Source organism: Pongo pygmaeus, chromosome 3 (assembly GCF_028885625.2).
Source record: "Pongo pygmaeus isolate AG05252 chromosome 3, NHGRI_mPonPyg2-v2.0_pri, whole genome shotgun sequence".
NCBI lineage: Eukaryota > Metazoa > Chordata > Mammalia > Primates > Hominidae > Pongo > Pongo pygmaeus.
Window position 1 is genome coordinate 99,100,961 of NC_072376.2, and position 18,033 is coordinate 99,118,993.

The 18,033-nt window shown below is 36.3% G+C and overlaps 1 protein-coding gene across 27 annotated transcripts in view; it reads left to right on the forward strand.

Annotated features, from left to right (window-relative positions):
• The window catches only part of PTPN13 (protein tyrosine phosphatase non-receptor type 13), a 239,768-nt gene that overhangs the window by 80,771 nt on the left and 140,964 nt on the right, over positions 1–18,033 (forward strand). For all 27 annotated transcript variants that reach the window (XM_054486024.2, XM_054486027.2, XM_054486025.2 and 24 more), the window contains exons 3-5: positions 376–554; positions 14,997–15,062; positions 17,285–17,470. In XM_054486024.2, the coding sequence (XP_054341999.1) occupies positions 376–554; positions 14,997–15,062; positions 17,285–17,470 (431 nt within the window). The remainder of the gene's footprint in view (positions 1–375; positions 555–14,996; positions 15,063–17,284; positions 17,471–18,033) is intronic.

Sequence of the window (18,033 nt, forward strand, 5' to 3'; positions counted from 1 at the left end):
TGCATAATTCAAAAAACATTAAAGAGCTACTAATCCTTATCCATATCTCTATGTCATGGTGATAAAACATTTGAACCAAGTTTAATTCTTAAGAACAACAATGAAAGGGCTCTATTTCTAGTTTCTAGGATCTACCATCCAGATTTTGAAAGATTAAGCCAAATCAAGGCATTGTTGTTAATAATGCTACCTGTTGTATTTATATGAAACCCAGTCTTTTTGTAGCATGTTGATTTGGTATATGTTAACTACTTATTAACATCTATACAAATAGGCTGGATTATCCATTGAAGTGATTGCTGTTTCCTGTGATTATAATTTTAAGCAATTTTCTTCTTTTTTTTTATTTTTTATTTTGGTGCAATTACAAATCAGTAAGCCTAGCTGATCCTGCTGCCCTTGGCTTCATCATTTCTCCATGGTCTCTGCTGTTGCTGCCATCTGGTAGTGTGTCATTTACAGATGAAAATATTTCCAGTCAGGATCTTCGAGCATTCACTGCACCAGAGGTTCTTCAAAATCAGTCACTAACTTCTCTCTCAGATGTTGAAAAGGTAACTGTTAAATTTTTCTGTTTGTTTTTTTATTTGGGTGGGGGTAGGTCAAATAAAGACAATGGGCTACCGTGTTTCAACCCTCTGAAAAATCTATTGAGTTTTAAATGACCGTGTATTCCAAGAAGTTCAGTTATTTTATTTAAGAATCCAAAATACTTTTATAAAGATTTATAGATCTGAGAAATATATGAAAAAAGTTAGCCATTGGAGTGCATGTTTACAAATACTTATTAAATACCTGCTTTGTATAAAACACCGTGCCCGAGGAAGATATAAAAGTAACTGGAAAGTTGACCCTGATTAACATGTACAGAACAATCTATAACAGCAATCCTCATCCTTTTTGGCACCAGGGACTGGTTTCATGGAAGACAGTTTTTCCAAGGATGGGGTGGTGGGGGGATGGTTTTAGCAAGAAACTGTTCCACTCAGATCATCAGGCATTAGATTCTCATAAGAAGCATGCAGCCTCAATCCCTCACATGTGCAGTTCATAACAGGGTTTGCATTCCTATGAGAATCTAATGCCAACATTGATCTGACAGGAGGCAGAGCTCAGGTGGTAACGTTCACTTGCCTACTGCTCACTTCCTGCTGTGCAGCCTGCTTCCTAATAGGCCATGGGACTGATATGGGGCTGGAGGTGGGGGTTGGGGACCCCAATCTCTAATATATGGCAGGATGAAATAAATGCTATGGAGAGTGATAGTATTTTGAGAATGTACAAGAGGAGCAATTAATTTTTAGTGTAGAATGATATCACAGAGAAGGGGTAGCATTTGTGTTAGGCTATGAAGAATGAATAGACTTCAGATAAATAAAAATAGGTAGAAAGGGCATTCTACTCAAAGTAATTGGTATGGGTAATGACAAGAGGTAAGAAATTGTCCACTGTGATTGGGGAATGGTTGGTTAGACTGGCTAGGCTAGAATATTACTACCTAGAGAGATGTGGTTAAAGGAAGGAAGAAAGGAAGGTCAGAAGGAGGACGATTTTTGAATGCCAGAACTTGAGGCTTTCTTCTTAGGCAGTGGGGATCTATCATATTTTTAGGAGCATGACTGATATGATTTGTGATTTTGGAGGTTAAATTTGACAAAAGTAGATAACTATGGGAGAAGGAAGATTTTGTGAGTCTCTAATTGGGGAGTTGTTGTTGTTCTGTTTTGTTTTGTTTTGAGATAGAGTCTCGTTTCTTTGCCCAGGCTGGAGTGCAGTGGCATAATCTCAGCTTACTGCAACTTCCGCCTCCCGGGTTCAAGCAATTCTCCTGCCTCAGACTCCTGAGTAGCTGGGATTACAGGCACATGCCAGCACGCCTTGCTAATTTTTGTATTTTTAGTAGAGATAGGGTTTCACCATGTTGGCTAGGCTGGTCTTGAACTCCTGACCTCAAGTGATCCACCTGCCTCGGCCTCCCAAAGTGCTGGGATTACAAGTGTGAGCCACCATGCCTGGCCAGGGAGTTTTAATACTCTGTGGAAAAGAACTGAAAATGGCATAATGATTTATTTGATGGCATAATGAAGAAGTGAAGGTTTATAATAGAAGTATTCAGTATGACTATAGTGATATAACTGACTTCAGAATAAGACCTAATTTTATTGTCAAAGTTATGAAAAAATTTAGGCATATATATTGTGTTTTATAGCAGACATTGGGCAATTGTGTTATATAGCAGGCTGTGGGTAATTTAGCGCTATGGGGTACTCCAGAGAATTCAGAATTGGCTGTGAACATTCTTTCCCATATATCATTCCACATAAGTATAAAAATTAACCTAGTAATTTCCTAATAGCAAAATTGTTAAATCAAAAATATATACATGTTAAACTTCAATATACATTGTCTAATTGCCATCTAAAGGAATTCTAATTTCTTTAAACTGACAATCATATTTTTCTTTTCAGAGATTGAATGTGTATGAGTGTGTGTGTGATGACTAAGCTAAAGGAAGACATCTTGATTTGAGCCATCAATTATGTATCTGAAAAAAGACTGACAAGAATTGGTAGAGTGAATTCAGATTTAAATTTATCTACCTTTGATATTCCATGAGCTACTTAAGAATTTTGAGAGGTACAAGCAACCATTGAAAGGAGATAGTAGCTATGAGGTAGGGGTAATGCTTAAGGCATTAGACTAAAAATTTTCCCATTACATAAGATGAAGTATTTGAAAAGAACTTTTTGTATGTTACAGAGTAGATATGGTCTTGGTCATTGTTATGTATCATGAAGGTATTCAAGTGTACCGGTAATGTTTTATTAAGCTGGATAGTATATATATATATATATATATAGATAGATAGATAGATAGATAGATATATTCACTTTTATTATTTAAACAGGATGCAGTCATTCTGTACACTGTATGATTCATTTAATAATATTTTAAAAGAGGGATTAGAACATTGGAAATAGGTATGGTATGTGTGCATAGGTATTATGAATTCTTTCTGTAAGCATTTAAAACCCACAATAAGATTTAAAAAGTGCTTAGTAGAAATTTGGGATGCACAAGTGCTTTTCTGATTTTCTGAGAGGTTTCCCAATTTGCCTTGTGATGTCTAGATCCCCAAACAAGTTAACCCTATGTTTAGGAATAACTGTTAGACCACATGTTTGGGAAAATGACTAAAGCCACTCTATTATTTTGCCAAGTGTTTAGAAGCAATGTTGGGGATGAAATGGGTGTGGGGTTGTTGCCATTATCATGTTAAAGTTGATTTCTTAGTCTGTCTAATTGGAACTTCTAGCTTACCTCATGCCTCAAAATCTTAAGTGTAATTCTAAATACAAAGAAAATCAAGTTTCTTGATCCTATTCATAACATGAAGCAAAGGTCAGAAGAGTAGCCATATATTCTAGCACAGTATTCTGGTTTTAAAATGGCAAGAGCATTTTGAAAATGAGGAAAGTAGCTGCACTTAATGACTTTCATGAGTTAAGAATATGCTATTAACTAGCACTCAATAAGTGCTTGCTGTTGATGACATATAAATTTTTTTATAATGCTCAGTGCCTAGCACTCTTGATACATGACAATGTTCTCTTCATTCAGAGGGACTTACACTTAAAAGTCTTTTGTAAACTGTACACATTTGTATGAAAAAACTCCCTTACTATCAACTATGTAAACAGGCATTTTCATTTATTTACCTTAAAACATTACTTTTCAAGATAACATCCTTTTAAATGAGTAGACAGGTTTATACAGGCTACACTAAGCTTTTTATCCTCTGGCTTTTCTCTTTTATTGGGTAATTTTCTACTTCCTGCTTGCTTGGCAGAAGGTGTACTTATTTGACAGTTCCTTTGAAATTGGTTTGATGGGACGGAATTTGAATCAAGTTCCTGTTGTGCTTTCTGTTCAAAAATATTGATGTGCACCAGAGATTTGAACTATGTCTCTGATAAATTAATCTTGTTTATTGCCACTAATTTGTAGTCTAAATATCAAGAATTATTGCTCTCTGTGCTTTTTGAAAATCAAGGATCATCTTTAGAAAGACAGTAACAGTAAATCTACTTACCCAAGCTTAGCAGAAGCCTCAACCGAACTTGACCAAAAAACAACAAAATGCCCTTAATCACACTATACCGTACATACTTTGTGTTAAATCTTGTTAATCCATTTTCTGTCCCGTTTTCATTCATTCATAAATTTGACAAATGTTTGTTATATGCCAGGACCCTGTGCCACTGAAGAAATTCTAGAATTGTCTAGTGACATAGTCCAATATGTAATCATATAATTAAATTGAAAATGTTAAATGTTGGGCTTGTAGAGATACTATCTCACATCCATTACGATGGCTACTATCAAAAGAACAGGACATAACAACTGTTGGCGAGGATGCAGAGAAATTGGAACCCTTGTGTGTTGTTGGTGAGAATGTAAAATTGTACAGTCACAATGGAAAGCAGTATAAAGGTTTCTTAAAAAATTAAAAATAGAATTACCATATGGTCCAGCAACTCCACTTCTGAGTATATATATCCAAAATAATTCACAGCAGGAACTCAAAGAGATATTTGCACACCCATGTTCATAGCAGTGTTATTCACAATAGCCAAAAGCTGGAAGCAGCCCAAATGTTCATTGGCAGATGAATGGATAAAAAAACTGTGGAATATACATACGATGAATATCATGCAGGCTTAAGTAAAAGGCAGGCTTGTCACATGCTACAATATGGATGAACCTGGAAGACATTATGCTAAGTGAAATAAGCCAATTACAAAGGACAGATGCTATGTGATTCCACTCATATGAAGTATCTAAAGTAGTCAGAATCATAGAAACAAAAAGTAGAAAGGTGATTGCCAAGGACTGGGCAGAGAGGGTAGAGGGAAGAATTAGTGTTTAATGAGTATAGAGTTTTAGTTTTGCAAGGTGAAAAAGTTGCAGAGATTGTTGCACAACAGTGTAAATATGCTTAACACTACTAAAATATATACTTAATGGCTGGGCACGGTGGCTCACGCCTGTAATCCCAGCACTTTGGGAGGCTGAAGCAGGCAGATCACAAGGTCAGGAGATCGAGACCATCCTGGCTAACATGGTAAAACCCCGTCTCTACTAAAAATACAAAAAATTAACCAGGCATGGTGGCAGGCACCTATAGTCCCAGCTACTTGGGAGGCTGAGGCAGGAGAATGGCGTAAACCCGGGAGGCGGAGCTTGCAGTGAGAGGAGATCACACCACTGCACTCCAACCTGGGCAACAGAGCAAGACTCTGTCTCAAAAAACAACAACAACAAAATATATACTGAAAAATAGATGGTTTCTTTTGCTGTGCAGAAGTTCTTGCACATGTACCCTAAAACCTAAAGTATAATAATAATAAATAAATAAATAAATAAATAAATAAATAAATAAATGAAAAAAGAAAAAGAAAAAAGAAAAAAAAATAGATGGTAAATTTAATCTTTTTTTTTTTTTTTTTTGAGATGGAGTCTAGCTCTGTCACCAGGCTGGAGTGCAGTGGCATGATCTCAGCTCACTGCAACCTCCGCCTCCCGGGTTCAAGTAGTTCTCCTGCCTCAGCCTCCCAAGTAGCTAGGACTACAGGCACACGCTACCACAACCAGCTAAGTTTTGTATTTTTAGTAGAGACAGGATCTCACCATGTTGGCCAGGACGGTCTTGATCTCTTGACCTCGTGATCCATCTGCCTCAGCCTCCCACAGTGCTGGGATTACAGGCATGAGCCACCGTGCCCAGCCGGTAAATTTAATCTTGTGTGAGTTTTTTTTTTTTTTAACCACAATAAAAGATGACGCCAAATCCTAGAGTTTTAATAGGTGCAAAAGCATTATAGAAAGTTAGGTCTTTAAATATCACTTCCCCATACTATGTTCCACTAGCTAAAAAACTAATTTCTGGTAATGTTATTGGAGTGTTAATGGCTTAATGTTTTGTTCTAGTCAGATAACACATTTCCATCTTATTAGTCTTTAAGTCTATATCATCTTAACTTTAAGGAATAACTCTTAAGATGGAAATTTAGCCCCATGAGAGAGGATTTAGGGCACCAAAATGGATCCTAAAATAATTCTATTTCAGCAGATCCCTGGGGCCATTTGCAGTTGGTGGGTCTCCCCTAGAGCACTAGAACATGTTTTGGTTTGCAATATATGATACTGGTGTTCCTAGTCCTACAGTAAGTAGCCTAGAGTTAAATAAGTTGCCAGATATATTGTTAAGCTATTATATCTTAGAAACTAACCATCACACTCAGTATGTAAAGTGTGATGAAATGTAAAAGGTAATGTGTTGTGGGGAAAGGGTTAATTTTAAAATTAGAAAATAACAACCTGCTGTTTTGAGCTTTAAAAATAATTTTGGAGGTGACTTTTAGGAAATATTGAAAGAAAAGAGTTATGGCTAAATAAATTTGTGCAATTGCTTTATATATCAGATCTTAACCTAAGTTCCATCATACCCTCAGAGGTCAAAGGAATAAGCCCAAGAGGCCATTAAAAGTTTAAAAATTGTGTGCATACCAAAAAAAAAGTGTCTTCGTATATTATTCTGGATAGAGGGATCATAGCTTTTATTCTTCCTTCTTTCTAAAGGGCTAAAAAGTGATTGACTATTTGCTGACAGATCCCAAATGTATATATCTCTAGCACCATGCTCTTGACTTTTATGTAAAGCTACTTATTAGATATCTTCACTGGAATGTGCCACAGGCATCTGAGACTCAGTAGATCTGAAATTAAACTCATTGTTTCTTCTCATACCCTGAAACTTTTCTCCCTTCCATTGTGTTTCCTGTAAATGAATGGACAATCATTTCCGTAATTTCCAAGGAAAAATCTAAGGTGTCATTCTTAATTTTTCGTTCACCTCTGGCCCCATTTCCTAAATCCTATGATTAATTTCTTTTGATTCTACCTCTTTAGTATATCTCATATATGTCTACATATATTAGCTTTCACTGCTTCCACCTCAGTTCAGTCCATCACAAATGACCAGTGCTGCAAACACTTCTAATAGTCTCCCAACTCCAGTCTTGCCCATGGCTAGTCCATTCTTTAAAGTACAGTCTGCATTTTTGAAAACCCATATATAATCTTGTTCTATTCCTGTTTAAAATTATTCAGATTCTCCATGTCCCCTGAATGAACTCTTGACTCCTGAGGATGGCCTTCAAGGTCGTACTGTATTGGCCTTGTCTGAGCCATCTTTATGTCAAGCTCTGTGCTTCAGGCATTCTGAATTTACTTCAGTGTCTGAGATATGCCACATACTTTCTTTCTTCTCAACCTTTGTGCATTCTCTTCTTTCAGCTTTGAAAACTCTTTTCACCCAGACTCATGCTATTTCAACTCATCTCCTCACTGTCTGGCTAACTTTTACTGTAGATGTGAAGCTTTCTCTTATGCTCTATTGTTCTCTCTGTGTACTTCTCATATGTCACATTATCTTATCTTATCTTGCATGCAGCAGTGAAGATTTGATATGGAAGGGACCCTGTTTGTCCTCCTCATTATTGTATCCCCTATGCTCTCTACTAGTGGTCCTCAAAGTCTGGTCCCTCCAATCAGCAGCATCACCATCACCTGGGAAGCTTTTAGAAAAGCAAGTTCTCAGGCCCTACCCCAGACCTACCGAATCAGATACCCTGGAGTTATGATGCAGCCACCTATGTTTTATCAGGCCCTTCAGGTGATTCTGATGCATAACATAGTTTGAGAACAGTTCTTCTATGCCATATTTGACAATGAGTAAAAATAATTTTTTAACCCAGAGGTATCTATGATTTGTTGCCACACAGTGCCAGGGGTGTGTTGCTAAAAGGAGCTATGTAGCACATGTAAAGCAGCGCATATTTCTTCACAGAGATCCAGAGATGGCTGGGTGAGAGGTATCTGCACATCAGACTGCAGTGTCTCACCCAGCCTGCCTCTTGTGGTCAGTGAGACAGATCTTTGAAGGCTTTTCATCTCCTCTTTAGAGAATGGATCGAGAGGTAGAAAGTATTCTGTTAGCCTTCCCAATGATAATAATTTTATTATCCCATTTTATATTTCAACAAATATTATCATATGTGGGCTCTGAGTTGAATTCTGGCTTTGTCACCTAAGGGATATATGAACTCAGGCAATTTGCTTAACCTCTCCATGTCTTAGGTGCCTTATCTATATGGTGTTAATAATAGTACTTACCTTGTAGGGTTGTTAGAAAGTGAAATAAGGTAATACTTGTAAAGTGCCTGGGACAGTACCCAGCATGTAGTAAGCATCCAAGAAATAATAACTATCACTATTATATGTCAAATGCTGTGCTAGGTCTAGGGATAGAGTGGTAAACGGGACAAAATCCCTCTGTGCATGGAGTTTATATTCCAGTATAACTGTACAGACAGAAATGTATTTCTATTCTACAGGACTTATATTAATGAGCTTCCTTGACTCTCATCTTTCCATGTCACGTTTTCTTTTCTATCTCTATCTATCTATCTATCTATCTATCTATCTATCTATATCTATCTATCTATCTATCTCTATCTCTGTCTCTATCTCTGGTTCCTCCCTTTTCACATATGTACTTAATTGCCTGAATTTCTCAAGTCTGCTAAGTTTAGCCATTCTAGTTCTTTCCTCTTCAGCCCTATTGCTGGCACTATGGTGAAGTTCTCATTTCTCTTCTCTCGGACTTTTGTCATATTTCCTAACTCTTATTCCTGCTTCTTGACTCTTCTCTCTGCCACTGTCAGATTAATACCCCTGATCCTGTCATACCCCTGATCATGAGGGTCTTCTCCCCTCAAAAACCTTCATTGAGTTGCTCCTTTTTTACCCAGTGAAGTACAGATTCCTTAACCAAACATGAAAATCTCTCCAGAGTCTGGTGCCAACTACCTTCTGACTCCCCTTTTTTAGATGCACAGGGTGTAGCCAGTGATTATTAGACAGATCTTGTGCTTCTGGGCTTCACTTCTTTGCATGGCAATGCCTTTCTCCCTGTTTTCAGGTTTCCACATCCTATGTACCATCCATTCTTTCAGGGAGCATCTACTGAGGACTTATAATATGTCCAACACTATAAAAGGTCAAGGAGATACAAAGATGAATAAGGAGTAGACCTTACTCTCAAAGGACCAGGAGGCCGAGGGACAAAGAAAAGGTGATGATTATGTTGATGGTGATGATGATGATGATGTGCAGGGAATATACACAATGATAATAGATCTATACAGAATATTAAGAGCAGAGAGAGGGACACATAGTCTGTGTTCCAAGTCTCAGCTTAATACCCCTCTGCTTTAAGTTTCTTCTAACTCCTCTGTAGTCAAAATAACCTTGTCTCCTTGAGTTTCCTTAGCACAAATTTACTACTTTGTTTAATACATAGGTGCATACATATATATTTATATTTCTCTCCTGTTAGACTTCTAATTCTGGAAAAGGATATACAGATTAAATTAGTAGTTTTCAACCAGAGGCAGTTTTCCCTCCTACGGAACATTTGGCAATATCTGGAGACAATTTTGGTTGTCATAACTGAGAGGGTAGGAGTAGATAGTACTATTGGCATCTAATGGGAGAAGCCACGGATCCTGCTAAATATCCTACAATTTACAGGGCAGCTCCCCACTGCAAAGAACTAGCCAATCCCGAATGTCAGTAGTGCTGAGGGTAAGAAACTGAAGCCAGAGTTAGAATCTTGCCTCTGTCAGTTAAATAGTTGTGTGATCTTGGGCAAGTTACCTTCCCTCTGTAAGATTGAATGAGCTAATGTATATAATGTAGGCCAGGCGTGGTGGCTCACACCTGTAATTCCAGCACTTTGGGTGACCAAGGCAGGCAGATCACCTGAGGTGAGGAGTTCAAGACCAGCCTGGCCAACATGGCGAAACCCCGTCTCTACTAAAAATACAAACATTAGCTGGGCATGGTGGCAGGTGCCTGCAATCCCAGCTACTCAAGAGGCTGAGGCGGGGAGAATTGCTTGAACCCAGGAGGCGAAGGTTGCAGTGAGCTGAGATCGCACCACTGCACTCCAGCCTGGGCGACAGAGTGAGTCTGTCTCAAAAAAAAGAAAAAAAAAGTAAAGAAAAAAGGAAGAAATTGTTCTACAATGTATATAGTGGAAGCTTGGCACACAGTAAGCATTATGTACATGCTAGCTATTTATATTCTAATACATATAATAATATCTATTAGCTTATGATAGTAGTGTTATAGATACCAGGATGAAATATTTGTATCTTATCACACTCCCTAGTTTAGTGACTTTCAGAAAAAATGTTGATTAAATGGGTAGTTGTCTAGCTCTTCTATACATGCATTTCATCTAGAATCAGCTCTTCCATCTTTTCATTGAATCCTGTATATATGAATCATCACTATCAAAGGCACCTACCTCTATAGGACTGTGTCCTGGCCTGCTATACTACTATACTAAGGAAGGGAAATAGAGCATCTCTGTGCTGTCCGTAAGGTACAGATGGACCAACAAAGGTCACAAAACCACAAATTCCCTGGGAAGCTAAATAAATAAGCAGTACAAGTGAGAAGCAGATCAAAACTTTTTTTTTTAACTTGTACTGCCTGATTCTTTTTTGGCCTTGGACTTGTTGATATCTTTAATAGAAGATTTAATAATCCTGGATTGTGGATTCCTCTTTTTTCTCATTACGTAAAACACAAAGGAAAATATGTAGATCAAATACTTGCCTGTTTTTGAGTAATCCTTCCTGTGCGTGACCTTCCTCCTTTCTACACAATATATATATGCAGTCTGTAACCCATCTACTGCTGCTATTTATTGACCAGATGAACTAAGCACTGTCAGTGATGTCAGTGCTACTGTATTAATTTAGTTACATCTTTGTATCAGTGATCTTTATCCCTGTGTCTTTTCAGGCTGCACCAACAGTACAAACTTTTTAAATTTATGAATAATGTGTATGGAAGCATTATGCACTTACCGTGTACCGACTGTTTGGAATAAATGTAAAAGCATTTTTCTTTGTATTCTGTAAGAAATATTTTTCTAATATTAGGTACCAGGTGGTATTATCATGTTATTTTAACAAAGATCTGACATACCTGGAGTTATCTAACAACTCAACAGTGTATTTTTAATTATGATTTAAAATATTACTAAAAGTGTGGAACCCATATAAAGTACCATCCTAATAAAGTAGCAATTGTCATTTTGCATATTTGATTTCTCTATAGAGATATTTCATACCTATATGTATTAGTCAAGGTTCTGCAGAGAAGCAGAACCAATAGGGTGTGTGTGTGTGTGTGTGTGTGTGTGTGTGTGTGTGTGTGTGTGTGTGTGTGTGTGTGTGTGTGTGTGTGTGTGTGTGTGTGTGTGTGTGTGTGTGTGTGTGTGTGTGTGTGTGTGTGTGTGTGTGTATTTGTATGTATAGAGAGGTTTATTATAAAGGGTTGGCTCGTGCAATTATGAAGGCTAACAAGCTCCAAGATCCTCAGGATGAGTTTGCAAACTGGAGATTCAGGAGAGCCAATGGTGCAGTTCAAATCTGTGTCCGAAGGTCAGAGAAACAGTAGAATTGCTGGTGTAGTTCTAGTTCAAAAACTGGCAGGCTTAAGACCCAAGAAGATTTCAGTTTGAGTCCAAAGGAGGAAAACGCCGATGTCCCAGTTCTAAGGCAGTTAAGTAGAAAGAATTCTCTTACTCAAAGGACAGTTAACCTTTCTGTTCTTTTCAGGCCTTCAACTGACTGGAAAGGGCCCACCCATGATAGGGAGAGCAGTCTGCTTTACTCAGTCTACTGATGTAAATGTTAATCTCACCCAAAAACACTTTCACAGAAACACCCAGAATGAGATTTGACCAAATATCTGGGCATCCTTTGGTCCAGTCAAGTTGACACATACAACTAACCATTATATGATATACATAGGTGATCAGCAAATGTACAATTTTATAACCTAGTTTTAAGAATGTTTTATTATAGTCATGTATAAAAATTATTAACATATAGTAACTCACTTGGCATATTGAGAAGTAAGTATAATAAAGAATCTTAAAGCATGGGCCATATCTCAAAGAATCATAAACCAAAATTAATATAATTGAGCATGCAATTAGTCCTTTATGCTAAAACTGTGAAAAATGTTTTTCATATATGAGGTTCTTTGAAACGGTATTTACACTTAAGACTATTTGGAAAGAAGCTTAAAGAGAAATATGATACAAATAGTCTGCACTAGGCTGTCTTGAACTTCTTGCACATTTAATTTAATTCAACAGACATGTATTGAATATCTACTATGTAAAGTTCTGTGTTACTTGCTAAGAGGGATACTAAGATGTGTTAAAAAAAAAAAAAAGCTGTTTCCCTCAAGGAAGACAAACAAGGACTCATCTAACTATACAACAAGGTAATATTAGTTAACTACGTCATCAGAGATACTATTGAAGTGTGATGCAGAAATATAACTGTATCATATATGAGATAATGCGTTAACCTGTTTGGAAGTATTTATACAGCATATATAAGGGGAAACATCATCTCTGGCCTATCAATAATGGCCAGAGACAAAGAATATTTTTGGTGGAAAGAACAGCTCACGAAAAGCTGAGAAAGAAAAGGATGTATTTTGCCAACAGAAAATTATCTAGATGTGCTGAGTGTTTAGGTTGTGATAAGGGAAGGAACGATGACAGAAGAAAACTTAAAAATCTGCTTGCAAAATGGAAATAGAGGAAGGTCACAGTGAGCCCTAAATGTTATTATTTTAAAATTTGAATGTTTAAAAATTGAGAGCCATGAACATATTTGAAAAGTGGAACAACTTTTCTAATCTGTAATTTAAAAATAACTTAGGAAGCAATGTAAGGGATATATTAAAGTGTTGTGAGACTGTAAGAAGGGTACCCACTTTTATTACATATATCTGACTAATTTCTAAAGAGGATTTGATACAGTTTATAGAATTGAAAAATAAAGGTGAAAAAATAGGAGCCGAGTAAATAAAGACAAGAAAATAAGATGAAGCTGTGGTAAGGATGCTACAAAATGAAACAACAACAACAAAAGCACACGGCAAGAATTCAGTATTGATAGAAGTGGCCCAGAAGATTAGCTCTGAATCTCTTGACAGAAGGAAATGGGAAAGATGATTACTTATAACTGAGGTCTTGCTTTTTGTGTCACAGAAAAAAATAGAAGCAATCAAGACGTTCTCTAGTATATCTCTAGCAGCCTCCCCGTGTGAATTCCCATATGCTCTGCCATCTTACTACAGATGAACTGTCCATGCTCTTCTATAAAGCCAACTCCTCCATTTGTGCTTTAGCTTCAATCTCCTTATCTACTCAACAATGTTCCTCTAGCAATCTGCATTCTCTCCTGCATTTCCAGTTTTCCCTGTTGAATCATTTCTATCAGCATAAAAATATGTTGAGTTTTTTAATCTTTAAGAAACAAACAAAGCAAACAACCTAAAGTCCTTTGATTCAGCTTCCTTCTCCTTGTACTACACTACCCATTCATTGTGAGAAAATGCTAATCAAAACTGCAGTGAGGAAAAACAAAAAACAAAAAACTGCAGTGAGGCCAAGTGAGGTGGTTCTCGCCTATAATCCCAGCACACTGGGAAGCCAAGGCGGGAGGATCCCTTGAGGTCAGGAGTTCGAGAACAGCCTTGACAATATAGTGAGATCCCATCTCTACAAAAATTTTAAAAGTTAGCCAGGAGTGGTTTTACATGCCTTTAGTCCCAGCTATTTGAGAAGCTGAGACAGGAGGATCACTTGAGCCCAGGAGTTTGAAGCAAAAGTGAGCTATGATTGCACCACCTCACTCCAGCCTGGGCAACAGAGAGAGATCCTATCAAAAAACAAACAAAACAAAAACGGCAGTGATGCAGTGAGATTTATTGGTCAATTTTTAGATTGGCAAAACCCCAAGTCTTCGTGATACCTCTATGGACAAGGTTTGTGGAAAACTCTTACGTGTACAAAAACATGTGGAAAAACTCTTACATGTACTTCTGGTAGAAGTACAAAATGGTACAACTGTTATGTAAGGGAATCTGACAATATATATATAAACTGCAGATGATTTACTTTCTCATCCATTATCTCAGAGAATCAATTTAAGAGAAATACAAGGCTGTTTGCTGAAACATCATTTATAGTAGCAAAGGTTTGAAAAAAATTTAATTCTCTATTAATAACAGATTGGTTAAATAAACAGTGCTATAACCACTAATGGAATTCTATATACCATTTAAAAAAATAAGATCTCTAAGCGTTGATGTGGAAATACCTGTTGATAAGTTAAAAATGCAAGGTGCCTGCCAGGCGCAGGAGGTCACGCCTATAATCCCAGCACTTTGGGAGGCTAAGGCGGACAGATTACCTGAGGTCAGGAATTCAAGACCAGCCTGGCCAAAATGGCAAAACCCCGTCTCTACTTAAAATAGAAAAATTAGTCAGGCATGGTGGCGGGCACCTCTAATCCCAGCTACTGGGGAGGCTGAGCCAGGAGAATCGCTGGGGGATGGAGGTTGCAGTGAGCTGAGATTGTGCCACTGCACTCCAGCCTGGGTGACAGAGCCAGACTCTGCCTCAAAAAAAAAAAAAAAAAAGCAAGGTGCCTAGTAATTTTTAAGGTTTCTGACCTTTTATGAAAGGAGGAAATAAGAATATATATTTGTATTTGCTTGAATTTGCATAAGGAACTTTAAAAGCTAACAAAACCAATTATGCATAAAGGATGGGCTGGGGAGTTAGGAAAACATCTGTTGTAATAATTTCCAGTCTTACTATCTCTTTTAAGCTCTCCTATACTTTTATGTAAAATATAAAATGATGATTTTCTCAAATTGTGTATTATATTTTCTTTGGAACAAAATAATCTGTATTTATAGCACTTGCTAAATTTTCTATTGTATTTTATCATAAAATTATTTCTTAAAAATTCTATTCCTAGATCCACATTTATTCTCTTGGAATGACACTGTATTGGGGGGCTGATTATGAAGTGCCTCAGAGCCAAGTAAGTTAAGTTTTTACAGTTGTTACACTTTTTACATATGTTCAATTTTACACCATTTATCATAGCTCTTCCACATATTTATACGTGTTCTACAGCATGCTGTCAGGTGTACCAGCATTCCTATGGAGTTTGTTTACATTAATAATGTCATACTTTCAGGATGAACTTTCAATAAAGTACTAAAGACACTATTTTTAAGGTATTCCTAGAATTATAGCAATCACTACCCTGGTTTCAACAACTCAGTCTATGAGATGGAGCTGGCCTCTTCAAAAATTATAGCAAGATGAATGGGAATGTACTTTATTTTATCTAATGTAGTGACTGTTAAGAGGGATTGAAAATCTCTTCTCTTTGATGATTCATTCTACTGAATGTGATAGCTTTTTTGATGCAAAAACTCTACGAATAGTAGCTCTATGTCTCAGAGTGTTGTATTAGAGAATGTCATAGCTTTTTCTCTTGGCACTTCAAATCATACATCATACTTCACGACCCCTATAGCAGCAGACACAGGTATTAAAGTAACACTTGCTGAGGTCTTGGGCCCTGTTTGCCATTGGGCTGATTCTAGTCATTATTTTCTAAAATAATTCTGATTCTTAAAGACCAATATAAACATAGTAGTAAATAGTAATTGAAAATTTAAAAATAGCTGTATTTCATCAAGGCAAGATATAACATATAGAATTAGGTTTTATTTTAGGCATTTAAAAGTCAAAACCAAAAATAACTAGGTGTGGTTTTTTCTTATTAAATAAAAGAAGTAACAAGCATTTTAGCCTTTTATTCTAAAATACAAACATCTTAAGATCCATAAAAGATAAATAATATTCTTCACTTTGGTTTTATTTTATATTACGAAAAATAATGTACATTTTCTTTCTCCAGTTTCAATTCTGTAAATATAAATGAGGAAGTTAAAATATTACTGGAAATATTGATGTCGTATATTATGCAACCTAACTTGTAAAATGTGATCACAGTCTATAACACTTTATGTTCTTTTCTGATAACTGGAAATAAAGTCAATATCAAATATAAATAGAGAGTCAATATCAATAAATATAAATTAGAGGGGAAATATAAACTTGTATTTTAGGATCAGAAATCAGGATATTTTAGAAATAATATTAATTTAAAAGTATTTATTAAGTACCTACCTTGTGTCAGATACTGTTAGACAGTAGGACTATAGTGACGCATGCCTATGGAGTTTTTTGGAAGGAACAGACAGCTAAACGGCCAAGTGCAACACAATGCAATAAATGCTATGTTAGGGAAAATAGAGGACGCTATGGAAAACAGAGTTGGGACTTCTGGTTAGGCTTGGAGTGTCAGGACAGATTTCTTAAAGGACATTGCATCTAAGCTAACACCTAAAGGATGATATATTAATAATACCCAAATGGATGAGAAGTGGAAGGGTCATAGGAAAGGCATTTGTTTAGACCAAAGTGGATATACCAGTTTAAACTCCCGTCAGCTTGGATGTGAGTTTTAATTGCTCCACTCCTTACCAATTCTTGTATTGTTAGTATTTTTATTTTTCACTGTTTTATTGGGTGTGTAGTGGCTTCTTCTTGTAGTGGTTTTAATTTATATTTCTTAGTGAATAATGATATTGCCCACCCTTTCATATGCTCTTTGGCCATTCAGATATAATATTCTACAAAATACGTTAACTAATTAAAAAAAACCCTCACATTCTGGCTTGTCTGTTTGACCAACATAATGATAATTTATATTTAAATGGTCTTGAAGCATTGCAATATTTTAAATCTCCTTTAAGTTATCATGGGAGTATCTAATTATATTTATACACATTGACTGTATTACATTTTATATAATATTAGGAAACAGTTTATTCCCCCAAATGGTGTGTATGTTTGTGTGTGCGTGTGTACATGTAGTAACTGTTTATCAAAACATTTGAATAAGCCAAGAATTTCACTACTTTACTTTATATTTAAAAATGCCCAGAGTTTTTCTGTACTTCCTTTCTGGGGAAGTATAAGTTAACTATCTTCTGCTAATATTTTTTTAGACCATAAAAAGGTAAAACACAGTAAGATGCTTATGCTGATAAAAAGGAATTTATTTCCTCCAAGTATGTGAAGTGTGTTTTAGTGTGGTTCCTGTGATTCCTAGAATGATTTGTCTCATTAGAAAAAATATTTACTCACATTTATTAATGTGGCTTTTCCTTTATTTATATTCAGCCTATTAAGCTTGGAGATCATCTCAACAGCATACTGCTTGGAATGTGTGAGGATGTTATTTACGCTCGAGTTTCTGTTCGGACTGTGCTGGATGCTTGCAGTGCCCACATTAGGAATAGCAATTGTGCACCCTCATTTTCCTACGTGAAACACTTGGTAAAACTGGTTCTGGGAAATCTTTCTGGGGTAAGCTACAGTTACAATGGTAAATATAGTCATATTTTAAAATTTAGTAGATATCACAAAATTTTCTTTAAGGATACTATATAGGTAGCATTTTCTCAATGAAGACTAGAAATGGAAAATTGAATTTCTTCTTCTAATATAAATTGATTATTTGAAACAATACTTAAAATTTAGAAGCTCATTGCAATAAGTCTAGATTTTGTGAGAATTATTCCCAAAAATATCATAGAATGATAGCATGTTTGAGCTGAAAGTGTCTCCTCTTGTTTTCTTTCTTAGATCTTTTCCCAAGGGGCTTTTAGCAAATGGTTCTATTGTGGACACCTAGAAAAAATGTATTAACATGAAAATGGGTTTTAGAAATATTTAAATGTACTTTCTGTTGCTTTATACCTATTTCATGACCACTCATTTGTCTGGATCTTCCAGGTATTTCCCAAACCTTCTCCACTTTCCCTTCTTCTCTGAACACTGCTATCTAGGGTATCCAGGGAATCCATGCTTGTATCCCTGCCAGATTTCCCCAAGACCTGGATACTTCTGGTTTTTCTCTTGTTTTGGAT